This window comes from Monodon monoceros, unplaced genomic scaffold (assembly GCF_005190385.1).
Source record: "Monodon monoceros isolate NGI ecotype Baffin Bay Population unplaced genomic scaffold, NGI_Narwhal_1 Super_Scaffold_21, whole genome shotgun sequence".
Lineage (NCBI taxonomy): Eukaryota > Metazoa > Chordata > Mammalia > Artiodactyla > Monodontidae > Monodon > Monodon monoceros.
Genome location: NW_021703778.1, coordinates 107,287,314 through 107,314,054, shown reverse-complemented (window position 1 = coordinate 107,314,054; position 26,741 = coordinate 107,287,314). Strand labels below are relative to the sequence as shown.

The 26,741-nt window shown below is 38.9% G+C and overlaps 2 protein-coding genes across 6 annotated transcripts in view; one reads left to right on the top strand and one right to left on the bottom strand.

Moving 5' to 3' along the window:
- The window catches only part of STRN3 (striatin 3), a 109,512-nt gene extending 101,530 nt beyond the window's left edge, over positions 1–7,982 (top strand). For 3 of the 4 annotated variants that reach the window (XM_029239660.1, XM_029239659.1, XM_029239662.1), the window contains 3 exons: positions 1,778–1,885; positions 7,443–7,529; positions 7,612–7,840. In XM_029239660.1, coding sequence (XP_029095493.1) covers positions 1,778–1,885; positions 7,443–7,529; positions 7,612–7,781 — 365 coding nt within the window. In that variant the 3' untranslated portion in view covers positions 7,782–7,840. Of the gene's footprint in view, positions 1–1,777; positions 1,886–7,442; positions 7,530–7,611 lie in introns of all 4 variants that reach the window. The other variant, XM_029239661.1, reaches the window with a different exon arrangement.
- Positions 7,983–8,090: 108 nt separating this feature from the next.
- COCH (cochlin) lies at positions 8,091–25,395 on the bottom strand. Of its 2 annotated transcripts, none has more exons than XM_029239664.1 (11): positions 25,288–25,395; positions 25,143–25,193; positions 22,873–23,029; positions 21,889–22,022; positions 21,309–21,371; positions 20,584–20,628; positions 20,338–20,485; positions 17,472–17,575; positions 16,534–16,760; positions 15,841–16,357; positions 8,091–8,235 (listed from the first exon to the last, which is right to left on the bottom strand). In XM_029239664.1, exons 1-11 carry the CDS (start codon positions 25,319–25,321, stop codon positions 8,228–8,230), a joined length of 1,488 nt encoding a protein of 495 aa, XP_029095497.1. In that variant the 5' UTR covers positions 25,322–25,395; the 3' UTR covers positions 8,091–8,227. The 2 variants fall into 2 exon arrangements, with proteins under 2 accessions (XP_029095497.1, XP_029095496.1); XM_029239663.1 differs by lacking the exon at positions 8,091–8,235 and adding an exon at positions 11,440–12,619.
- Between the last annotated feature and the right edge of the window lie 1,346 nt (positions 25,396–26,741).

The following is a 26,741-nucleotide window of genomic DNA, read 5'->3' as shown; positions in this document are numbered from 1 at the left end:
CAGTACAGATACAGTCATCTCAGAATAATAATAGCACCACCACCAACAGTATCATTACTGATAATAGGGTATAGTCTACTAGTGTTAGACAGTCTAATTACTGTGCTTTTAAAAGTCACTTGAAGTAGTTCATTTCTTTGTGCTTATACTGCCGATTGGATATATGGTTAAGTTCATTTAATTTTATGGTTAAGTTTCATTTGTTTGATTTTTCATGACTGCTCTTTTAAAAGTCATTTTATAATTATAGAAAACATTTAAATGGTTCCATGGTCAAATCTCAAACCACATTATACCCAAAGTGTCCTTTCAACCCAACTCCCCTTCTTCCTCTTACATAGATTATTTTTTTCAATGTGTTTAAGTTCAGTTAAGAGTTCTTGTATACATGTAGAATGATTGATTTACTTAGTCTAATGTTGACAATATTTTCCCTTTTTTTTTAAATAATTTATCTATTTGGCTGCCTCGGGTCTTAGTTGCGGCACGTGGGATCTTTCATTGCAGTGCACAGGCTCTTCCTTGCAGCGTGCAGGCTTAGTTGCCTCACGGCATGTGGGATCTTAGTTCCCTGACCAGGGATCGAACCCATGTCCCCTGCATTGGGAGGCAGATTCTTAACCACTGGACCACCAGGAAAGTCCCTTCCCATTTGTTTTGATCTCTCTCTTTTCTTCCTCATCACTAATCTAATCAAAAATTAAGAACTTGGTAGTAAAGAAAAGGTCTCATTCCTAAGAACATTAATTCCAGTTCTCTGTTTTTTTGTCAGTGTGGGTGGGATGTGGGTGGTTCTTGCAAACATCTAATTATCACTTATGAATTTTTTCTTTATTAATTGCCTCCAGTTCTTTTATGGGCTATTTATTAAAAGCAATGATTTGTGGGTCTTTTAAAAATTCTAAACCACCTATATTGACAGTCTAAATTAAAATACTTCAAACTTTGGGGCTTCCCTGGTGGCGCAGTGGTTGAGAATCCGCCTGCCAATGCAGGGGACACTGGTTCGTGCCCCAGTCCGGGAAGATCCCACATGCCACGGAGCGGCTGGGCCCATGAGCCATGGCCGCTGAGCCTGCGCGTCCGGAGCCTGTGCTCCGCAGCGGCAGAGGCCACAACAGTGAGAGGCCCGCGTACCGCAAAAAAAACAATAAATAAAATAATAAAATACTTCTAACTTTTTTCTAAACTTGAGCCTAGTACTATCCATTCATATTATAGGGCATGCTAGCTTACACATATTGTAAGGAATTGTATCTCTCTAGAGCTCTAGTTCTATTTCTTAGACTTTTTGTTTTATGTATAAAAGCTTTAGTTGTTAGTGATTCTTATTTTTTGGTAAGACTAAAAAGGCCATCATTTAACTTCTGATTGAAGTATTTGTTTTTTTTATTTAATTGAAATATAGTTGACGGACAGTATTAAGTCAGGTGTACTACATATTATTTGACATTTGCATACATTATGAAATGATCACCACAATAAATCTAATAACCATCTTTCCTCGTACAAATTTATTGAAATATTATCGACCATATTCCTTATGCTGTATATTACATCACCATGGCTTATTTATTTTATAACTGGAGGTTTGTACCTCATAATCCCCTTCACCTCTTCCCCTGCCACTCCCTCCCCTCCCCTCTGGTAACCACCTATTTCTTTTCTGTGTCTGTGAACCTGTTTTTATTTTATATTGTCTTGTTTGTACTTTTTTTAGATTTCACATTACATTGATGGTTTGAATTTTGGTGTATTATTCTTCTTTACTTTTCAGGTTTACAATCCAGTAATCACATTAACAGAGTAGTAAGTCATCCCACACTTCCTGTTACAATAACTGCTCATGAAGATAGACACATCAAATTTTTTGACAATAAAACGGGTAAGTAGGTTATCTTATTTTCTATATAAGATACTGACTTCTTGGCTTCAAAATTGCCAAGTTAAACTGATTTAACTCAAATTTTTGCTTTACTTAATGTAGCACACTTATAATATGTTAATTTTTATCCTTAAGTATATATAATACCTTGCTTACCTCTTATGATTTCTTCATTTCATGACAGTTATAAACCCTTTCATTTGAATTTTTTTTCTTTATATTCTGTTGTGAATTAGTATAGCAGAAAAGATCTCTTTCTAGTATTTGGCATTTCAGATATGTCCTTAAAATTATTTCTCAGTGGATGAAATGATGATACAGTGTCAATTGTTTATTGTCATCTTTCCTCTATTTCTTTTTTTTTTTTAATCTATTTATTTTTTTTTGGGGGGTACGCGGGCCTCTCACTGTTGTGGCCTCTCCCGTTGCGGAGCACAGGCTCCGGACGCGCAGGCTCACAGACACAGCCGCTCCACGGCATGTGGGATCTTCCCGGACCGGGGCACGAACCCGTGTCCCCTGCATTGGCAGGCAGACTCTCAACCACTGCGCCACCAGGGAAGCCCTCCTCTATTTCTTGTTGTAAGGAAAACATACCAATTATATAGAAGTCAAATCAAATTTTAATTTGGCCATAGAATTGTTTGTTTAAGGGCCTCTGTCTCATCTGTCATTACCTAGAATACTACATAAAGTACTGTTTGCTCTCTTTCAGGAAAAGTCTGATAGCTAAGAGAGGCTTCTTTGAGGAGCTAAAATGATTAGAGGGATATTGAAGGACTTCAAATAAGAAACTTAAATGTTAATTGCAACATTTTTGCAGGACAACAAATTATCAAGCAAGACAGCAAATTAGAACTACAGATTTCTCTTTGAAGGTTGTATAGGACATGGTCATAATTTTTAGTCTTTACAGTCTTACATAAATATCTTTGCTCAAATAACACTTCATGGACAGATTCCTTTTAACTCAGTAGGACAAGTTGAGAAGAGAATGGATATTCACAGGTCTATATATTGCACAGGAAAGAAGATTCATATTCATGTGAATGTTCTCAGTTAACACCTTATCAAATCAATTCTTGAAACATTTTTATGAAGCCTAAACATCTTCCACTGCTGCAAGAGCAAAGAGATAATTTCCTTTACTGTATTTCTAAAAAGATTCCTTTCATTAATTATTGAAGATTTATATTTGTAAGGGGAGGTTCAGGAATTTTAGTAGTTATATTAAAAGCAAAAAGTGAGTCTCTAGAGCTGTTTTAGTGGCAGAAATCAGAAATAAGGAGCCTATAGCCTTTTAAATTGTTTACAAATTCTACCAATTAATTCTTGGTGTTAACCAGCTAGTACCTTATTTGTAATGTGAAGATAATTGAAGCAACAGGCTCTAAACAATGGAAAATCTCTCTCTCATTTTCTGTCTCTCATACACACAGATACACACACATACAACACTTGAGTTAAATTAAACTGTAAATTGAGTTGAGATGTATTGTTTTAAAGTCTTCTTTGAAAAGTGGTAATTTATTTAAATGTGATAAACTAGGATATCCCGATAACTGGTGTTGATGGTTAGCTAAGTTGTTAATAATAGGGTATTATTCTATCAAATTAATAGTAAATTTCTTGAAATTTTTTTAAAAATAAATTTATTTATTTATTGCTGCGTTGGGTCTTTGTTGCTGCGCGGGCTTTCTCTAGTTGCGGCGAGCGGGGGCTACTCTTTGTTGTGGTGTGTGGGCTTCTCATCGCGGTGGCTTCTGTTGTTGCAGAGCACGGGCTCTAGGGCGCACAGGCTTCAGTAGTTGTGGCACGCAGGTTCAGCAGTTGTGGCTCGTGGACTCTAGAGTGCAGGCTCAGTAGTTGTGCCACACGGGCTTAGTTGCTCCGTGGCACATGGGATCTTCCCAGACCAGGGCTCAAACCCATGTCCCCTGCATTGGCAGGCGGATTCTTAACCACTGTGCCACCAGGGAAGCCCTTGAATTTTTTTTTATCTGAAACATAGAAATTGATAGTATGAATGGACTCAGTAAGTATTGATTTTAACAATAAAAGTATATTTAGTATTTCGCACTGCACTGGCTACTATCATGTATAAGATGTTGTTTCTGCTTTCTGAGGGCTTATTGTCTGGGGAAAATAGTGTGTGTGGGTGTGCACACGCTCATACATGCACACACTCATGCGTAATGCAGTAGGATAAAGGAGTCTTCATAGAGTGAAGGTTTGAGTGTTTCCTTGAAAGAATGGTAAGGTGTTTGTTTGTTTGTTTGTTTTTAAGTGAAGAAAATAGGAAATTCCATATAAGGGCATATTTTGAGTAGAGGCACAGCAGTGGGAACTTGGGCTGGAACAGAAGTTTCTTATAGGCAAAACCAGAGACATAAGTTTGGAAAAGGAAAGCAGAAACTATTGAGGTGAACTTTTCAGAGCCAGGCTAAGAATAATGGATCTTTGTTTACACTATGCACTATGAAAGCCACTTGAATATTTGAGCAGGGGTTTGCAATATTGGTTTAGAAAGAGTATTCAAGTCACACTATATGGTAGACCCTTGACTTTAGAGAATTTAAAACTTTCAATTTGTACTGTTTGTTCCAGAGAGATCTTCAGGGCTCATGATTTTTAAAATTTTGGTAGGGGGACAAATAGGAATTGCATATGTGCTGTGCTCAAGAGACTTGGCTAGTGGGTGAATCTGGGAGAAGGTGTAGTACAAGTGAGGGATGTGGAGGACTTGGAGGAAGAGGGTCTGAATTGCTTATGGACTCATTCATTCAGCAAAGTTTATTATGAGTATCTGCCATATCCTCAGCACACTTCTCCATGCTTGGTGAACAAAAATAAAATATCTTGTCCTCTTAAATCTTACAGACAAGTGGTATATTGCTTTCTGTAAGTGAAACACTGTTCTATTTGATTTACATATACTAACATGTTTGCTCTTCTAATAGCTCCGTAAGGTAGATATAGCACTATTATCTTCATTTTATAGTTGAAATAAAGAATCAAAAGAAGTTATTTGTTCAGTGTTACAAAACAGAGAAAATTACAGGTTTGGGATTCAAACCCCCATGCAGTTTGCTTCCAGAGTCCACTATTTTTTTTTTTTATTAGTCTGTTTCTTCTCCATTTCATAGATTATCCCAAATAATAAGATTATCTTAAGTCAAAGAGCTTAAGGTGCCGGGGAAGAGAGAACTGGTGACTGCATGTGTCCTCTGTTTCCTCAGTTATAGGAAGAAAGAATTAATCTTGGTGGGGGAAGAAGGGTGGTAGCAGAGCCATGGGGCAAAGGTAAATTTGGTTAAATGTGAGAAGCTGCATGTATATGCTGCTGAAGGAGGGGTCCTAGTTGTTGGGAGGGGTCAGAAGCTTTGTGACTTCTGTGGTCACTAGTAGAAACCCAGCATCCAGCTTGGTTCAGCATTGCACCTCTCTGTAAATGGTCCAATCTGAAGGTCACTCACATTCTGAAGTGACTTCGTGACTCTGTAGAGGAAGGTTGATTCTAAACTGACTTTACATATCATAGTGAGGGTTAGTTTAGTGCACAGGCAGGAAAGCTGAAGTTAAACTTGGAAAATTATAGCACCCTTAAAGAAATGGGTAGATCTGCTATTTGGTTGAAAGAATTCTTTGGTTTAAGACATGTTAAATATAGGAGATGTAGGATCATTCTCAGGAGAGAAATCAGAACGAGATCTATGAATTAAGAGTCACCATCACAGAGCTGATATTTTAAGGGAAGCTGATGATGCGTAGTAGTTAACCCCCTAATGTTTTGAGGCCAGCCATTTCATACTCTGGGTTTTTTTTTTTAATAGGACTATTCAGAGGAATGGATTCTAGAACTGATAGGTGAATTATGTTGGACTAATAGTATGTTGAATGATTTTTCTGTTTCTCAGGATAGTAGAGAAAAATCGTTAAAATTACTCTGTTAATCTTAGTATTGATGAAAAACAGACAAATGTGGTTGAAATGACAGGAGACTAATTTTGTCCTTAATTGATAATTGTTTAGTATTGCCAGAAAATGGCAGACTTATGTTTTTCAGAGTAACTTTTTGCACATTTGATTATGTTGTGGTTTTGTATTCAGGTTAAGGGCTATAGCCCCATGGCACATAACAAAAGTGGATCTATTTCAAGTCTCAGTGTGGAATGTCATCAGGGGACAAGGAGCATGGCAAATGACTGTAAATAGAATTCTGGAGAAAGACCTCCATCTCTCATTAGGAGCAGCCCAGGCATTTGAGTAATAAATACTCATTGCTGAATGAAAGGGGAGGAAATTTTTTAAGTTAGTGGTACTTGCTGTTTTATTCCTTTCTTGGATGAATCAATTTATGATTTTGCTTTCCAGCCATCAGAACATGTATTGCCAATGCAGAGGCTGATGCCCTTGTATTTGTGCAACGCAACTTTGTATTCACAACTTGTTTTTTAATTTCAATTCACTGTTGAATCCATTTGCTTGCCAAATCTTAATGAAGATATTCACTAAATTATGTTTTCCAAAATAGTGCTTTTGCTACTCTCTGGGGAAATCCAGACTAATTTCTATGATGTACTCCCACCCTTCTCCCCTTTCTTGTTTCTAATGTATTAAATGATTGACATTTCAGAAGATAAATGTTGCTACTAGAATCTTTAGAGAGGAATATATTCCCTGGTGATTTATTTATCATTAACCCTGTATATACAATAATTTTTACATCTCTGAATGAGAAGGATTCTATTTTCATTTTAATTCCCCTTTACATGATCTTAAGCTTTTTTTTGTGTGGTATGCGGTCCTCTCACTGCTGTGGCCTCTCCCGTTGCGGAGCACAGGCTCCGGACGCACAGGCTCAGCGGCCATGGCTCACGGACCCAGCCACTCCGCGGCATGTGGGATCCTCCCAGACCAGGGCACGAACCCGTGTCCCCTGCATCAGCAGGTGGACTCTCAACCACTGCGCCACCAGGGAAGCCCGATCTTAAGCTTTTGATGCAACCCTATAGTCATTATGTTTTTCACTATCATATACTGTCAGATTCATATCACACAGATGTCTTTAGGAGTTGCTGGGAAACTTCTGCATTAGAATCAAAATTGTCTTTAGAATATTATTATAGTGGATGTACCTTGAAAACATTATACTAAGTGACAGAAGGCAGACACAGAATGCCACGTGTTATTGTATGATTTCGTTTGTATGAAGCATTCAGAATAGGCCAGTCCATAGAGAAAGCAGATTAGTGGTTACCAGGGACTTGGGGAGGAATGGGGAGTGACTGCTTAGTGGGTACAGGGTTTCCTTTTGCAGAGATGAAAATGTTCTGAACTAGATAATGGTGATTTGCACATTATTATGGATGTTCTAAAAGCCACTGAATTGTACCCTCTTAAATGTTTAAAATGGTAAATTTTGTGTTAAATGTATTTTATCACAATAAAAAATATTGCTGTGGTGAAATTTTATGTCGGTATTATATTTTGGTTTCTGATCGCTCAAGTTAGTAACTATTTAAAAACTTAATCTTCTCTGTTATGTTTTATTTAGGTAAAATGATCCATTCTATGGTAGCCCATTTGGATGCTGTTACAAGTCTAGCAGTAGATCCTAATGGAATCTACTTGATGTCTGGAAGTAAGTCTGAACTTCCTGTACTGCCCACAAATTTTATAATAGAACTGTTACTCAGTAACATTTTCCATTTATTCTTTTACAGGCCATGACTGTTCTATTAGATTGTGGAATTTGGACAGCAAGACATGTGTGCAAGAAATAACAGCACATAGGAAAAAATTAGATGAATCAATTTATGATGTTGCTTTCCATCCATCAAAAGCATATATTGCTAGTGCGGGTGCTGATGCCCTTGCCAAAGTATTTGTGTGAATCAACAAAAACTCATCATAACAACAGATTCGCTTGGACACAGAGGGTCTGCATCACTGCCATCAAAAATATTACTGATATGACACTACATGTGATCTGCCTGATGAAGGCTATATTTGGGGCAGGCATAAATTGGTGGAAATCACATCTTAACATCAGGCTCATTAATTTAATTGTAATTACTGTATTTCGTGGGACAAAAAAAGGACTCCATTATTTGTGGCCTGTACTGGATATGAACTGAGCGTATGTCTGTCTTTTAGGTATCTTTAAGCCAGTGTGGAGTCTGATCTTACAAAAAGACTTTTATTTTGGACTCTGTGTGCTGCCTTAGGGTTAGGAATGTGGTGCTCTTGTTGGGGGGAAGTGAGCTCCAAGAGTAGCTTTTTTTCATCTCTTAGTGATCTTCTGTTTATCAGTTGAATGCCACAGATACCCTTTTAAACTTATTTTGCTTTAAAAAAAATAAAAAAGAAAATTTAACTTAAAATATTTTAGCATTAGTTGCACAAAATGTTTGGATAAAATTCTAGTTTTTATAAGTCTTTTTATATATTTAGCCTGTCACAACAGTGCTCAAGATTGTATTGAAGTTTTTCTGCATTATACAACCCTGAAACACAGAGATCTCACTGACCCGCTGCCGTGTAAGCACACTCTTTCCTTCTTTTGCGTAGTACAGCTCAGCTAAGTCTTTCCATAAAGATGCTAAATCACCTTCAACATCACATAACTGTCTTCTTAAACCAAGGACTATTAAGTGTATTAAAATGAAACGGTGGGGTTTAGTACTCCAAATGAACTCTTAAAAAAGAAAAAAAAAACTAATCTTGGCATCCTATCACTATGTGATATTTTGTACATCTTACTGTATTTACAAGTTTATTTATCAAGGATTATCCATCTTGCTAATAGCCTATTATTTATTTCACTTTTTGTTGGTCTTTATATCCTTTTATTAATGTGCTAAAGGAACCTGTATATCTATTTTGGAACTCTTTGAATAGTCTAAAATAGACTAAAAATGGAGTATTTTATAGTTTAAGTTACAAACCAAGGTGACTCCCCCCAGTTACATATCTTGGTTTACCATGATTCCAGAGAAAACTATCTTGTTTTAAAATATTTGGAGTAAAATTTTATTTGCATTACAAATAGGATACAAAAATAGTTGAATCAGGATACGGAAATCTGCTGTGTTTGGACTAGTTATCCCTGTTTTATTTTTTCAGATGTGCTTAATTTTATGGTGTAACTAAAGATTTTGTTTGTGTAATGCATGATTAAGACAATAAAGTATTTTTTCTAGTCTTCCAAAAAACTTTTCTGATCAGTTTGCGAGTTTTGATGAGTTTTGTAAGGTTTTTGTTTTACAAACTATGAATCAGCAAATTTTTAAGATTGTACCACATAGCGAACGTACAGCTGTTGAAAAATAATGTATATAAAATGCATATAATAAATATTAAATTGTGTACCTGTATGTTACTGTTGGCTACATTATTTTGTGTTGAATAATAAAGTGCAATACTTTACTCTCCATTAAAGTAGGAAATGGAGATGATTTCTCAGTGAGTCCTTCATTTTTATGCTGTTCTTTTAAACTTTATACTGTTTATTGATACTCTAATAAGATTAGAACAGTTAATACTGTTAAGAATGCCTTTCTAAGTATTTCACCCAATTTGGGGATTTAAAAATCTTCTATTGAAGTAAGTTAGATAATTCAAAATAACCAAAAAACAAAACCAGCAGATATGCAGTTTTAAATCATTTCCTTAAGATACCCTATTACTTTATTAAATCTGAATTTCAATTAATAGTGTTGTCTTTCCTATCTAGCCAAACCTGTTTCCCACAGAAAAGTTCAGCAGAGAATAAACATTGCATTGTTCATTAATTAAAAGTTATCCTCATAAATGTTAAGTATTAATATCTTCAAACTTTTCCTTCAACAAGGTAATAATCCTTTTTCTTTGAAGGGAATTGCAAATGCAATTAGAAGGTAACATTAGAAAACTTAACGTGACAAAATTCTATTTGAATGCCTACTTCAAAAAAAAAAGAACATTACATTGTATGTACATTGAGAAATTCTGTCACCTACCATAAAAATCGAAATGTCAATTTTAGTCATTGCTGGTGAAACACTAAAAGTTTTCAGAAATTTTCTTAAAGTATTGTTTTTTTGGTTTTCTGAATTGAACATTCAACTTAATGAACAAATTAAAGAGGCATTTTTCTCTTCCCTCTTTTTTTTTTTTTTTTAAATAATTTAGGAACAAGCTTTCCAAAGCTAGTATTGTTTCTGGCAGCTGTTCCAAGCCAATGCATTACTGTTGAACTGAAATGTGATTGTCATCATTGCAATGCATAAACATTCATCTTTTTTGAAATGTATTAAAACTGAAATGAATAAAAATAGTATATATGTTTATTTTTATCTACTTTGGCTGTATTTTCTCTACAATATTAAACATTTGGAAGAGACTAAAAGGATGCAAAAAGAATATCTTATTTGTGTGCTTCCATTTGTGACTTAATGGGAAATTATGTAGATTCATTTGACTATTAAATGGTGCTTTATACATAAAGTTTGAGTATTTTTATATACAAACTTTTTAATATGTCGACTTTCCCAATATTTAATCATATTCTGCTCTTTTCATATTTATTCATGTACTTTTTCCATATTTCAAAGTAAGTTATCCACTGAAGACCAACATCTCATTTAATGCATTAAGGCTTATAAATAGGCTAGCATAACAAATTTAGGCATGCTTGCAAAGTTGAATTATATCTTTTAAAAAATCCTTTTACTCTATTTTTAGCTGTTAACTCTATCTTGATTATGTTTAGTTTTAAAAAATAATTAACAGTAACTTAAATATAAAGTGTTCACTTCTACTCTCTTGCTCTTTAAGTCAAAATATTAGCTTCCCTTGTTACCTCAAAACTTTGTTCTTTATAAAATTTTTTAAAGAGCTAATGACTAGAGGCTGGGTTTTCATTTAATTTTTTAAGGAGTGGTATTCTCAGCTGAAAGTTGTCTATTTATTGGGAAGAAAACATGTTAAACCCGTTTGTGTTGTTAAAATTCTCCTCGTTACATGAATCGGTCATATTTGTAGCTTTATAAACGGTGGGGGCAGTGGCGGTCAGGGGAGTCATGACTTCCCATATTCTCTTTGGTCAAATTTTTATGTAGTGTCAAAGGCAATTTCGGTTCTGCTCTCTGATACGTAAGCTTTTACACAAGCTGTAAAATTGTTAAAAGATTTGTTGGAGTATAAATTTTCCAACCAGTTAACACCTTTTTCAGGTCAACTGGTTGTAAACCATTTCAGATAGGATCAGTGTATGTGTGATGGGAAATAGAGTGTGCAGATGAATGAGAGGATAGATCCTGTCCTTAGAGAAGACGGGCAGGATAAGATATGACAGCACTTCCGTCGGAGAGGAGAGTTCTTGGTGAGGTAATGATAGTTACATAAAGGGAGTTTTGATCACTTTTCTTAGGAACCAACTTCACAAGGATGTTTAAGTAAAAATACTATTAATTACAAAACAACTTTGTTGAACCAAGTAATCAACTGTTTAACCTGGTACTGGCTGTGCATAATGCCTAAAACAGTAGGCATTCAATAAGTAATTGGAACAGAAAATAAATATATTTAATCTTATTGCATGATTTTAAGAAAAAAACTCGGTCTTTCCACACGAAGTGGTTAATGTGTCAATAGAATTTTTACCATGCCCTAGGGGGAGACACTTGGAATAATAAGTAAGGGACCTTAGAATAATAGTCACTAGCAGTTTTATTGCTTAAATAGTCAAAGTAGAATATTCTTTCCTGCAGTTCTCCTCTTTGAAAGGTGTGCTTTTCTTTAAAGCTAAGTGTTTATAAGTAAACACAAGTGTAAGTAAAAATTTACCAACTTAATATTTTTTTCAATACATGGTTGACTTTTAGAGTATAAGCCAAATACATCAATACACGTATAAAATTAAGGCTATAAATAGAAAAATGCCAGGCAATTCTTCAGTCTTGTTCAGTGTGATATTTGTTGTTATTATGAAAGTACACTACAAAAGAGGCTTGATACCTAAATAGCTTCCATTTCGTCTGTAATTATAACTTTTAGTATGTTAAGTAACTTTTAGTATGTTAAGTAAGATCTTAAAACCAGATTGTTGACTGGTTTTAAGACAACATCTACTTGGGTCAATATATATTTGAACTAAGTTGAGCTGTTTTCTGTTTGTTTCTCATTTTCCTTATATGTGTAATACAGAATTAGAGAAGGAATGTTGCTTTTGGTCTAAATATCAGCTGCTTTTATTGAACTATAGAATTTGCATATCTATACATTTAATATGCATGTTAAAATAGAACTCTTAAAATTATAATCTACGGTATCTCCTCTTTCCTGAGTTTCTAAGGTTCGTGATTATGAAGCCTCAGCAGAGTGTTTTGAACAATGGAGTCTGAACTGTAATTAGAAGGCAGCTTTAAATGAATGCTTACTTGCTTACATTTTTGCCATCTTTAGTATAATAGTTTTGTGTCTGATCTTAGTATGCTATATAGTATTTCAGTATTACTAAAAACAACTTATACATCCCCTTGCACTTTTTCTTTCAGTTGTCAAAATGTCACCATTATTGCTGGGATTCTAAGAAATCTCTACAGATGCCTCTGATGACATCAGAAACAATTGGTTCTAATCCTGTGAACTCTCTTGTGAAGAAAACATGCGACTCCTTTGGTTTAGAGGCCATATCTTTCAGGTCATCCAGAGGTGCCCAAGCCACACCAACAGAGAAGATGGTGATACCTACAATAGAAGTATTTTTAAGTCAATTAAAACCAAGTTCCAGCTTATGTATAAAATTACGTGTATATATTTTTCACACATTAGTACATAGTTGCAGACAAAACTGCCTTGTAATGCCTGAAGAACTAAATCCCCTGTACCAAATTGTTGGGCTGGTTTTAGCAGTAATCGTGATGAGAATGGCTAAACAGTTGGGTCAAAACCACAGGTTTTGCCATCAGTGCAGTTTACCACCTTAACAGAGATAAGTCATATGATCGCTGAAAGAAAAAAATAATTTGATAAAGTTTAACATCCATTCATGATAGTACACAGTAAGCTAGAAAGAGAAGGAAGCTTTCTTAACCTGATATCTAAAGACAAGAACAAACCCTACAGCAAACATACTTAGCGAAATGGTGAAAACTACTCAAGAGTTTGGCATGAGGAAGGACAACCTGCTATCATCACAATTAATTGTTATACTGGAGTCATAGCCAGTATAATAGAGCAAGAAAGAATGACACAGAAGATGGGATATATAAATGATGAAAGTTTTCTAAGGCTCTTGCCTTGTCTGGGGAACGGTGACAAGTCCTCTGTGAGTGATAATTGTTTCTCCCATTTCAGTATATGTTGCATTAGCAAACTGGCCAATAGTAAGAAATTGACAGGGACTTCTCTGGTGGCGCAGTAGTTAGGAATCTGCCTGCCAATGCAGGGAGCACTGGTTCAAGCCCTGATCCGGGAAGATCCCACATGCCCCGGAGCAACTAAGCCTGTGTGCCACAGCTACTCAGCCTGTGCTCTAGAGCCCGCGAGCCACAACTGCTGAGGCCCACGTGCCTAGAGCCCATGCTCCGCAACAAGAGAAGCCACTGCAATGAGAAGCCCACGCACTCTAGCATAGAGTAGACCCCACTCGCAGCAACTAAACAAAGCCCGCAAACAGCAGTGAAGACCCAATGTGGCCAAAAATAAAGTTATTAAAAAAAAAAAAATTGACAGTCTTTAATCCCAAAGCAAAAGTTTTCTGATGAAAACAGCCAGGGACTTGCCTGGCAGTCCAGTGGTTAAGACTCCATGCTTCCACTGTAGGGGGCACGGGTTTGATTTCTGGTTGGGGAACTAACATCCTGCATGCTGCACAGCGCAGCCAAAGTAACAAAACCCGCCAAAAAATGTCTATGAAGTGTAGACTACCATCTATGTACTGGAGGAAATCCCGCATAAAATTTTGAGAGTTTCTGAAATAGTTACTCCCTTCTATCCAAAGCTTCATCACCCTTCTAGTGGTATAACAGAGTTGTGAATACTTAAGACATAAATAAAGCAGGTTTCGATGATGTAAAAGCTGCTTGAAACAATTACTGATTTATCATCACCAGCTAATCCTCCCCTCTCCCTGGCGAAAGAAGTCAAAAAAATTTCTCCCCTTCAGTTTTCTTCACTTTTAATTCTACATTCAAGCTCAGATTGTCAAGCTCAGGCCTAGTATATAATTACAGTTAAAAAACCAAAACAGCTGTGCCCTAGCCCTGAACACCTATCCTATCTTAAGGTTAGCTTTTGCTAACTTTCACTTTGCTATCACTAAAGGATAACTTTCATGAAAATAGTGCGGCCCAACCTCCTGAAGTTCAATTAATCACATAGGGAGAATATATTTGAATTTATTTAGTTCACTTTATGTAGCCTGAATCCAATCCTGTTAACCACAAGTTCAGTAAGCTACACTTTTAAGGAGTATGATAGCAAAAAGGTCTTCAACATAAGTTAGTTGAAGAATACATTAAGACAGATGTATAAAAATAAGCCATTGTATATATAGCTTAAATTGCAGGTATCCATTCTCTATTCTACTTAATAAAAACAGTATTCCATCAATACCTATAAAAGTACACAAGTGCACTAGCAGAGGTGCTAATAAATGTATAAAAGCAAAAGTCATTAGGAATTAAATAGGGAAAAGGAAGTACAGAGGAGTATAGAAAAATGTAAGGCTCTTCATTCTCCCCCTCCCAAGTTAGCATTTTTGTTTTTTTAAATATTATTGGGGGCTTCCCTGGTGGCGCAGTGGTTGGGAGTCCACCTGCCGATGCAGAGGACACGGGTTCGTGCCCCGGTCCGGGAGCATCCCACATGCCACGGAGCGGCTGGGCCCGTGGGCCATGGCCGCTGAGCCTGTGCGTCCGGAGCCTGTGCTCCGCCATGGGAGAGGCCACAGCAGTGAGAGGCCCACGTACCGCAAAAAAAATATATATATATATATATATTTATATATAAATAAATATATTTTATATATATATTTATATATATACATATATATGTATATATATATATATATATTATTGGACTCCCAATCACTCCGTTTTTATCCCAGGAAAGGGAACCTCAGCTTTTTCTTGGCCTGTTGATCTCAGCAACACACATGCTAATGTCTTCAGGAACTAGTGGCCTTTACCAAAGGTAATATTAAGGTTGGTGTAAGAGAAAGAACCTTTTTATACCCTTTTATAAGTGTTTCATTATCTCAAGGGGGATAAAAGACACTGAAAAGGAAATCTAAGTGGAATAGGGTTAAAGTCTTAATTGGTGATCTTAGAAAACTCATGGCAGACTGAAAACTACTAAAAAAAAGGATAAATTATCAAATAGCAGATTCATAGTAAGTTATGATAAACTGTAATTGAGGGGTTATATATTCCAAGTTTGAGCCAAACATGAACACCTGTATCATTTCCTTGACATATGACATAGCTCTCATGGCAATTCTCCCCAAAATGCAGTGGTTAGGTAAGGATTCAGCCACACTTACCTGGGTTTTGTTTTGGGTTTTTTTAGAGGATTACAAAACATTTATTTTTTTACTTTTTTGGCCACATCACACAGCATGGGGGATCTTAGCTCCCCGACCAGGGATCGAACCCACACTCCCTGCAGTGGAAGTACAGAGCCTTAACCACTGGCCTACCAGGGAGATCCCTGCCTGGATTTTAATACTGGCCTTACCACTTACTAGGTGTGTGATTTGGGAAAGTTTGTTTCCTTATCTGTAGAATAAGATTTAGTAGGGCTGCTTTGACAATTAAATCAGTTAATACTGGGTAAAACTCTTAGAACAATGACTGCCATCCTGTAGATGTTTGTTCAATCAAACAAACACTTAAGTTTATATTTACTCCTAAAATTCACTGAACCTCTCCCCAGTTCCCTTCCCAGACAAAGGACAAGGACCTTACCTGCATCATGTGCAGCAGCAGCAGGCCCTCGAACATCATCATAGGACTGCCCATCTGTGACAATTACCAGGAAGTTCTTGTTGGGGCTGTCCCTCATGGGACCAAACACATTTCTAACAGTAAAGGAAATGGCATCACCAGTAGCTGTCCCACCACTCATATAGCGGATGCTTCTGATAACGGCTAGGACATTCTCTTTGGTGCTATAGTCAGTGAAACTGAATTCTGTGCGCTGATCGTAGGTGAACTGTACGGCAGCTATCTTGGCACCAATGTCTGAGATTTCAAAAATCTTAGCTATGTTGGAAACAAATTCAAGAATGAGGCGGAAATTACTTTCTCCAACACTACTGGAGCCATCAATTAGAAAGGCAATGTTCACTGAGTTATAACAGGTCTTGCTGCACACCATTTGCTCATGAGTGCAGAGCTTCTGTACCAGAGGTTTTACGTATTTTGTGGTGCCAAACCAATTGGGCATGTAGTAAGAGAAGAAGCCATTACTCCGACAGACAGCCTAATGGGAGAGACACATAAAAAATAACCAAAGGAATCAAAAGTTGTTTCTTTAAAATTATGAAAACTTTAAATCTTGAATCTTCAAAGTTAATCCAGATATGGTCCAGTCAGCACTACGCCTAGAGGTCCCAAACTGAATCACTACTATAACAGAAGACACTCTCAACTCCATACCTTGTCAACAAATGCAACATCCTGAACCATTCCCAGTTCCTCAGGGATAGGCTTAGCCACAGAAACTATAAATACATTGACACCAAACTCTCTGGCCACAATGCCTGCTTCCTCAATGTCATCAGAAGGCCAGCCATCAATGAATACCACCACCACTTTGGGAATCCCTTTTCTCGCTCCAGTGTCTGCTGTGAAGAATTTCTGGGCGGTGTGCTTCAAGGCTTTTCCTAGGTTTGAAAAAGAAGCAAACTGGAATGGCACCACTGCTTAAAATGACACTTCTATTTCCCTGTACAAACTTGATGCCTCCAAGTTTAAGAATTTAACTTATATAGAACTCAGTTCTTTAACACGTGCATCAGATGGGAAAGTTTAATTATCCATCATGCCTATTTTTTGTCTTCACAACCCACATTTCTTCCATCACCTACCTCCCAGAGCGTTACATTTCCTTTCCTTACATCAATCACCAGTCAGAAACATAAACCTGACTCCCACCTCTGTACTTGTGCTCTCTATCTAGCCCCTTAGTGACTGACGAGTACCTCTACAGGCTCAGAACAAGAAGTCTCCCCTCAGAAGGTCCAGCATTCTATTTTAGTTCTTTCTGTCACATCTGCATTCATTAGATGAGTCTGTTGATCTTTGCTTCTTTTAAATATTCTAAACAGGTACTTCTCTAAAGTGACATCTGCCCTACCTGAGGATTATAAGTCACAACGTCTTATATTTTTTAAAATGAGCAATACCAATAAACCCTTTGGTACATTTTCCATTATAAATTAAATATCTCAGATATCAAGTGCAGACCTAACCAAGATCAGTGCCAGGAAGAAGAGTTTCACTTCTGCTTATATAAAATAGCATAATACTGTCTTACATGTCTGATCATTCATAACCCTCTCTGTGTTACATCCCAGATGCCGAAGTCTACTTACCTGTATTGGTATTACCCCCTCTGAAACCTACTTCCTTTATGGCAAACAAAACATCTTTGGCTGATGTAAAGTTTTTCAAGTAAAATTCTATTTTGGGATGTTCACTAGGCAAAAAAGGGAAAAAATGTTATCCAGGGAGAATTGGAAATGTAAAACAAACAAGCAATATTATATACCTTAAAAAAAGTCTTTAAATTGGACAATACCTAAGTTTCTTAATTCCACAGCATACAGCCAACTAGGGTATATTGCATCCTTACTTGAATTTTTAGGGGTCTTTCAAAATATGTAACAAAAACAACTGCTACCTTGAGGGTTTATTGTATTCTGGGTAATATGCTAAATACATACTACATGTATAATCTCATTTCATCATAACTGTACAAGGTAGGAATTATTATCCCTATTACATAAATGGAGGCCCAGAACACCTAGGTAATTTACCCAACAAAACATAACCACATTTTAAATTCAGGTTTGTCTGGCTTCTAAACTATATGAAGCACCTGAAACCGGGTGGCTCAGGGCACTGGGCTTAATGGAAATCTGCAGAGATGGGCACCAGATAGTTGGAACATAGCTGGGGGTGAGTCTAGGTCTGCTTCGGTGGGGGACCTTGGAAGCCCTGAATAGTCTGGGTCTATTAACCCAGGTCTCTGGTCAGAAGAGGCAATTTCAGTGACACCAAGGCCAACATTTTTAAAATGAGAAAACTTACAAGGAAACAAATTATAAAGTATTATAATATTGAATTTTTCTTATGATAAATGATATTGACATTTGCTAATCTTACAATTATGTGTATTTTAATAGATTTGGGATTTTTCATATCTAATAGTAAAAGAATTTCAGCTTTTATAACTTACTCTGTGTTCATTAGAGACCATGTTGAGTGAAAACAGTTAAAGCACAATTTTTGTGTTTAAAACTTTTAGATAAGTCAAAATTTCATCAGTGCAAAATTTTAAGATCTTAGCATTATCAATTGCCACTAAGTCAAGATTTCTGAAGGAAATAGCACTCATTGTATTTCTGCATACCTGGTGGCATGATTTCTGTATACTTGGTGTAATGGTTGGGTCACAAAATCAGTTTTCATGAGTCGATAACCTTTTCATTTTTATGGTCACTTTTCAACTATCCAAATTATTATTTATGAGATTTAGTCTTATTTTTGCATCCTTAATGAGACATTCTCTTATTCTACTTAAATATAAACTCTTGACATAGTTTATCTATTCTAATATTCTTCCTAAAATAGAAAAATCGTAAATCAGGAAGTTTATAAAGAAGCTAGTCTTTGTATGCGCCTACAAAGTAGTGTAGCTTTCCTCTTGAAAAAGAGTTAGGTAAAAACAGCAAAGAAAAAATATTAGAAGAAAAATATTGAGGGGAATTTGCCTTATGAGATGTTAAAATATACAATAAAGCTACAATAATCAAAGCATTGTAGAAAAGATGTTAGAATTAACATATGGATCAAAGAAACATTTGTCTAAAGTTATAAATTGATATCACAAATGAATGGAATAAGAAGCTCATTTTTTTAAGATATGGGACAATGGTTAAATTATGTATAAATCAACAAAGTTAATGATTCTTACACCAAAAAAAAATTCTAAGAACCAATTGTAAAAAACAAGATAAGAACAATAGAAATATAAATATTTGTAATCCTACTTGTGACACCCTTACACACAGCTGATAGTAGTTTAAACTGAATCAACTTTCTAGAAAGCAATTTAACTGTTTATTTCAGAAGCCTTAAAAATGTCAGAACCCGGGCTTCCCTGGTGGCGCAGTGGTTGAGAGTCCGCCTGCCGATGTAGGAGACACGGGTTCGTGCCCCGGACCGGGAGGATCCCACATGCCGCGGAGCGGCTAGGTCCGTGAGCCATGGCCGCTGAGCCTGTGCGTCCGGAGCCTGTGCTCCGCAACGGGAGAGGCCACAACAGTGAGAGGCCCGCGTGACACACACACACACACACAAAAAAATGTCAGAACCCTTTGACCCAATCTCACTTCTGGGAATCTAGCCAAATGAATTTATCAGAGATGGCACAAGGATGACACAAGGATGCACAGTGTAATTGTGAAAAAACAATAGAATGGTTAAATAAATCATGCTAAGGAACATTACAAAACATCATTTTTTGAAGAATATTTGTGATACTGAGCTCACAATGCTCAGTATTGTGAGCATCAGTATTTTGATATAATCTGAGCTTTTGATATAATCTGAGCTTTTGAAAAAGAAATACACACATATGTACCATCAAATATTTTCTTAAAATACTGAAAGGAAATACAACATTTTACATTGATTATCGCAGAGGGGGTATATTTGGGAAATTTTTTTTCTTTGAGTTTTATATGTTTTTCAAGCTTTCTCTAATGAGCATATGATAATCCTAAAAGACATGAATAAACACTACTATACAATAAATAAAAGGTTAAGCTTCAGATTTCCAATCAAGGGAATATGGAAAGAGCTAAAAAGAATAATGACCAAATAGGAGAAATAAACATCACTGCTTCCTCCTTCAGGGAAGAGAAATTAGGAATTGAGCAGAGCAGATGTGCAGAAGTAATCTGTATGAGCAACAAGACTTTTCGCCTACCTTCTGGTCCTCAAATAGATAGCATATAATTCTCTAAATCCTTTTATTCCAAAAAGGAAGCACTTATACCTACCCAGTCTGCTCAGGCAGTCTTAAATTCTGACTTCATAATTTGGGAATCCAGACTGTCCACACCTCAATTTGTTTATATTGAACTGAAATGTATGTACCCACTAAAAGGACTGATCATTTTTCATCATTCAAGACATCATTCAAGTCTCCTCCCATTTTAACAAGGTTGGTACCTGGCTTGAACAAGGCCCACGTGTGGTCCTTCTGTTCCAATTCCTAACATTAGAGCCACTTTCCCAACAAAATTCTTCTGTAGATTAAATCGGCGTTGCCCGATATTAAAACTTCCATCGATCAGAAATGCAATGTCTGCTTTACAGTCTGTGAACACCCAAACAAGTCTTTCCATTAGCAGTTTCAAGAGAAGGGAGGGAGAGAGAGAAAATGTTATATTCCCAAATGGATATCCGGACTCTTACCCTTATTGCCAGTTTTCTTCTCCGGTGTTTTCTTTAGTCGTTTACCTGAAACAAAAAAAAGCACCTGGCATTAGCAAAAGGAAGACAGTTCCATAGAAAGAGACCCACAAGGGAAAAGCTCATGATAAGGAGTGTCATTCTTGAAAATACTTTTAAAAAAAAATAATTTCCTCATGATTTTCTGGACAAGGAAAGCAATGCCCCAACAAAAAAACAAGTCAGGACTGTAGTAGACCTACATATTTAATATGCCTCCAATCCAGGACTTTGATATCCCAAACCCACAGTTGAGGTAGGATTGGAAACTCAGAGTTAGATTCTAATGTTCTTCATTTCTTTGACTTTAAAATTGCCACAGTCTTAGAAAGGGAGATCCCTGGCTATTCCTCAAATAGACACGCACTCATTTCTTTTATTCATATGACAAATGGAACTAGAAGTTCATGGTACTTTTACTTAGACCAGTTTCTAGGCATAGTTTATCAAATCAGGGAGAAATGGTAGGACTTCAAGAGAATGTCTAGCAGTAGAGTTTATCAATGAAAATAAAAGAAGAATAAGTAATTTGAAATATAAAATTGAAAGTTTCCCTATACAATATACCAGTAAAGGTATTTGCTTTGTGTTTCAATATTTTAAAAAAGGAAAGCTTTTGTCAATAACACTTATTTATAACTTCCTAATGCTGTGCCAGGCAACTAGGAGATAGGTTCCATATTTCATACCTATTGCTGGACGTGCTGTGGACACTGCTTGTCCTGTGGCTTCCTGGGTACCACTTTTGCCTTCTGTTAAAATAAAGAGAAGACTATTTTTTCCTCTTCCTTCCTTACCATCAAAGCATAATGAATCTAATTTAGGGTTCTATAGGATGATAAATGTAATAGAGTGATGGCAATTGCAAGAGTAATTGCTGCATGCTAGTTTCAAAGAACCAAAATGGATTCTCAGCTATTGTATCGTATTTTTAAAAGATCACCATAAAATGAGTTCACATTCATTCACCCGTTTTTTTGAGTTAGGGTTATTTGGTAAATGTCAGGGCATTCTGATTGCAGGCAATTCAATTTTCTATTGCCATCTTCTGACAGCAAGATAATTTTCCTCCCATTTACCCAAGTTTGGCTTGAGTGTGTCCTTAACCCTTCGGATCCCCTGACTCTAACCCACAGTTGACCCTTCCAGTCTTGATCACAAGTTTTTCCATCAGAGTCAAAGAGGTTGAGCTGAGAAAAGCAGAAAACTTTTTGGGGGGTTGGGGAGACAATATTTACACAAAAGTAAGAACACTTTAATTGTACCTACTTGTCACTGTGAAAGAAGCAGACCATCTGGAAAGCGTCTGAGACTGGATGCCATTGGCAACTACTGAGGAATAGTTTTCTCGACCTGGTAGGCTATAGATTCTTACGGGTCCCCCTGAGTTGCTGATTACCCCCCTGCAACACAAGAATAACAGCTGAGACTCTATGCACACTTTTTCAGGGGCATTTGACTGACTTATATTGCCATACTGCACCTATTATTCTGATTAATCAAGAAAATAGTTCAGCAGGGAAGCCACCTAAGGATGCTGTCAACCTTTTTAAAAACTTGCTTACCCAGGTACAGAATCCACCTAGGGAAATGGTTTTGTGCTGTGAAACTTCTTAAGTGTTAATAAGGACACACTTGCAGTTTCCTGTTCCCTACAGCTCAGAGGATCAGAGTTAAGAGTGCCAAACAGTCTTCTAAAATACCCAAACTACATGTCCTTGAACTTCATTTTTTTTTTTTAAAAGTGTCATACTGGCCATTCTCTCACAGGACAGAAGAGTGGTGATGAATATGGGCTCTGGAGGCAGACCTGGGCTTTCAGCCCCAGCTCTGGCTCTTGCTAACAGTGGTGGCCTTGGGCAAGATACTTGACAACTCTCTGAATTCAGTTTCCTCATCTGTAAAATGGGGTAAAATTGTACCTACCTTGTACAGCTGTAGAGTCGTCGTGGAAGTTAAAATAATGGCTGTCATTCAGTAAAAACTCAGTAATATAGTACATGATTAGCAATGTTTTTAGAATCACAGGACTCTAGCTATCCAGAAATAATGCAATTTGCCTTTAGTCAGAAAGCTTCCCTTATGTAGTTGGTGACTCAAGGATATCCAGGAAAACCTTAAAAATGTATCCATCTTCTATGGCCAAAATTGGTACCAAAAGAAAGAAAAGGTGGGAGGGGGTGTCCAGATGGCTAAAGAGAAAGAGAAATAATCACACTTGCATTTCTCTCCCCTTGGCATGTTGGAGCTTACCTGTGGATGGCGGCACCACATATGCTTGATACAGAAGCATATACTATGTTCCCAAACACGGAGAATTCCTCCAGAGGGCAACCCCCTGGACAGAGCACATCTGCTTTTTCTTTCCTGATGTCCAGGCCTCTGGTAAAGCATGTGATAGCGATGGGAACTGAAGAGAAAGGAGAGAAGTAAAAACCATTTTTAGGACATTTAGGGAAGTGGTGGTGGGGGAACTAGAATATGAGATTGAAATTTTACTTCCCTAATTTCTACACTTCTTGTTAAGAATATTGATGTAGGTACTGTTCCACACCATTCCAGATTTTAGCAAGCCAAAAGTCAGTTTTCCAATTTAATCTAGTTCTCAGACACTGTAAAGTCTAATGGGAGAATTTTAGTTCTTATCAGTTTGGAGATACATAATTGGAAATATATCAGAATTAGAAAATAACATTAGTCACTGACCATTTATTAAATTCATTCTAGAAATATAAGAACCTCAACTCTGATTACAACTGTGTACATAGTTGCCTGAGGTGAAGATCTTAAATCTGGGTTGAACCTCTGAGGAACATTTTTATAGAAACATGCACAAATCTAAGTCATCCGTTGCTTCTGAGGGCCATTTATATCAGTGTTCTTCAAATGCAGCGCATTAAAATTATATTTTAATTTAAGCAAACCAGTAAAAAGGTGCTTCACTTTACAGAACGTCATTTAGCTCAATCATTCATTTTTCAGCTGAAGTAATTAAAGCCATGGGGTTATTTTGCCCAAGGTCACACAGCCCAAGGAAAATTCTGTAACTCCTGCAGGACAGGAAACAGAGAAGTTAGTCCGTTCAGAATGGAGCATTTTAATCTGAATTGAACCTGCTTATTTCCACTCCAGATCTGTCCAGAGAGATATATCAGGCAGTGAATGCAGTTTTAGAAAGCACTGTTAATACTCTCAAGTTTTACATGGTCAACCTGACTAATAATCATAGCTTTTACTACAAAAGATGTTACAGCCATCCCTTGGCAACATGTAACAAGATAACTTAATACAACATATTAATTCATCAATTTACTGTGACTATTAAATTGAGGATAATGGTTTTAAATACCATTTTCCAAACACTGGAAATTGTGGTTATCCAAACCTTTTTGAAACAGATGTTTTCCAAACGTTTTTGAAACAGATGTTAATCATTAAAAAAATTTTTTTTTCTTTTTCCAAGACAGTAGTGCTGTCTGGTCATACTGCCCCACTGAGAAGCCTGCCTCTTGCAAGGACCCTCTTCTAAGAGCCCTCTGTGCCCAGCCCTGGACTGTACACCTCCATGGAAAGGAAGGCAGGACGCCATGAAAGGTACAATGCTGATTCCTTAGCTCTGAAACACTCTAGATTGCTGGGCAAGCTAAAATCCTTACCAAGAACAGTAGCCTCATACCTATGAGCTTCATACCTGTTAGCAAACAGCCTTAATTTTCCTCCCATTTTCGAGGCACCAGAGGCTCTGCCTTTAGCTGCCAACACTGACTTTAGTGTGTGTTTGTGTGAGGGGGCACTGAATACAGCCCTTTGCAATACTTACCTTCCTTTCTCCTTTCAAGAAAAATAAAGGATAGATTTTGAAAAAGAGTTTGATTTTTATGTTGTATAAAACACACCGAACCACACACCCTTACTCGGACTTCTACGTGTGGAACACACTCCTTTTAGACTCTCTCGAATATGAAATGGACCCGTAAATGCTGCCTTTATTTTTATTTTTATTTTTTTTATAGGGGTCATTCCTGGAAACACAGCGAGGGGGTCAAACAAGATGGGACAACGACGTAAGCCTCTCTTTCACTCCCGAAGTCTCTCTCTGTCTCTCTTACAGTCTGAAGGCCTCTCCCTGACCCCAAACTCCGCGGAACACCCGGGACTACGGCGCTCCTCAGTGGGGCTCAACGAACACCCCCCACTTCTGCTGCCGCTGCTCGGCTTGCTGGGGGGAGAGGAAGCTCCGGGGTTGTGGGTGTGGATGGGGGGAGGCTTCCTTCTCCGCACCTTGTGAAGAACGTCCCCATCGGACCCCAGGAGCCCCTTCCCCAGGGAGAAATGGGTAAGCCGGAGTAGATGGGCTGTAGGTATGAATGGGGTGCGCCAGTTCCAACCTTCGCACCCTTATAGCTCCAGCCCCCGGCCAAGGCCCAGGGGCTCCATCTGAGTGCGTTCCTACGCGCTGGCCCGCAGCCCCTCGCAACCCCCGGACAGAGCCCTGCTCCCGGACCCGGGAACCCGCAACTCACCGGCTCCCTCGCTGCCCGCGGTCTCTGGAAGCAGCAGCAGCAGACAGACACCTGCGAAGAGAGGACAGCTCGAGGGCTGGTTCCAGCCTCCACCTCCACCTTGCTTGGTGCGAGGGGAAGAGGGCGGTGAGGGGCGCGTACCCACCAAGGCAGAGAACCGGGATCCAGGCTGCAGACATGGTAGCCTAGGGGCTGCTCGGACCTGGGAGGGAGGGAGAATGCAAGGGAGGCTCCCCGAGAACGGAGACCCCTACGTCCCCACCACACCGCGCCCGCCCCCCGCCCCCTCAGGGATCCCGCACCCCTTGGAAACCCAGGGGCGGCCGAGGAGAGGAGACCGAAGAGGCCGCTGCCCGGGAGCTCGTGCCACTCTCAGTCTGGAGGCGACGCTCCGGCTGCAAATCAAGCCAAACCCAGAGTCGAGGTGCAACCCCGGACCAGGAGGAGAGTGCACCCTGAAGACAGACAGACAAGCTGGGAGCGACAAAGGGGAGGCACGATCAGGCAGGCGTCAGGGACCCGCACGCCCGCGCCGGACGCCGGGGACTCTGCACCTGAGTCGAATCTGCCCGGCTGCGCCCGAGTGCGGAAAGCGCGGCTCCCACGGCCGCTATAAAGGCTGGGCCGCGCGCATGAGCACTGTGCGGGGGGGCGCGCGCGGAGAGGGGGCTGGGAGCTGGTCCCCCGGGACCGGGCGGCGGCCCTCCAGCTCCGCCCTCACCCCCTCTCCGTCCCGGGGTGAGGCCGCGCCGAGGCGCCACCCCCGCGGTGCGGGACTCGGCCACCTGGATGCCGTGTCCGTCCCCGGGGGAGACGCGAAAGCCCGGGGGAGGGCCGGGGACCTCGCCGGCCCCGGCGTCAGGGGAGCCAGGACGAGTGTAGGGCGGCGGCGGGAGCGCGCGGGGAGGTTGCCCGACGTGCGGCGACCGGGCGTGGCTGCCCGAGGGAGCCGGCCTCACCCGGGCTGGGGAGTGGTGGTTCCCCGCGCACCGTCCCCGCGGCGGGAGCTGCGGCGCCGGGAACGCGGGGCCCCGGAGAGCTACCAGGTACACGCGGCCTCAGAACAAACTTCCCAAATCTGTGCTCCCGTTGAAACAAAGTTCGTACTTCTGAAGTCACGCCAACCTGGGTTGGATAAACGCATGCCCTGTATTTGTTAGAAACCCCATCAGCGGACTGGTTTTTCTTCGGATTTTAGGGATCCAGCCTTCCGACTTTGTTTCTGCCACGGTCGGATTTTCCCCGGGGGCTCCATTTACTGTCATGGGTAGGGCCACGCTTGGGAGGTGGCCCGGACCCTTCTTTACATTTGCCTTTTCTTCTTTTCTAGATCAGGAAGGATTTATGACTGCCTTTCCAAACTCCCAGACCTGGTGTCTGTTGGGATTGCACAGATCTCAGATGTGGTAATATGCTCTTCCACCCCTCTCTTTCTCTCTCATCCTGGTAAATTTTCACATGAGGAAACGGGAGAAAGCAGAATTCATGTGGAGTGTAAAGTGACACAGGACCTGCAAGGCAGCTGAGGAACCACCCCCAGACGCAGGAGAGGGGGCACGATTTCGTTTTTTAAAAGTTTTATTTAGTCCAAAGAATAGG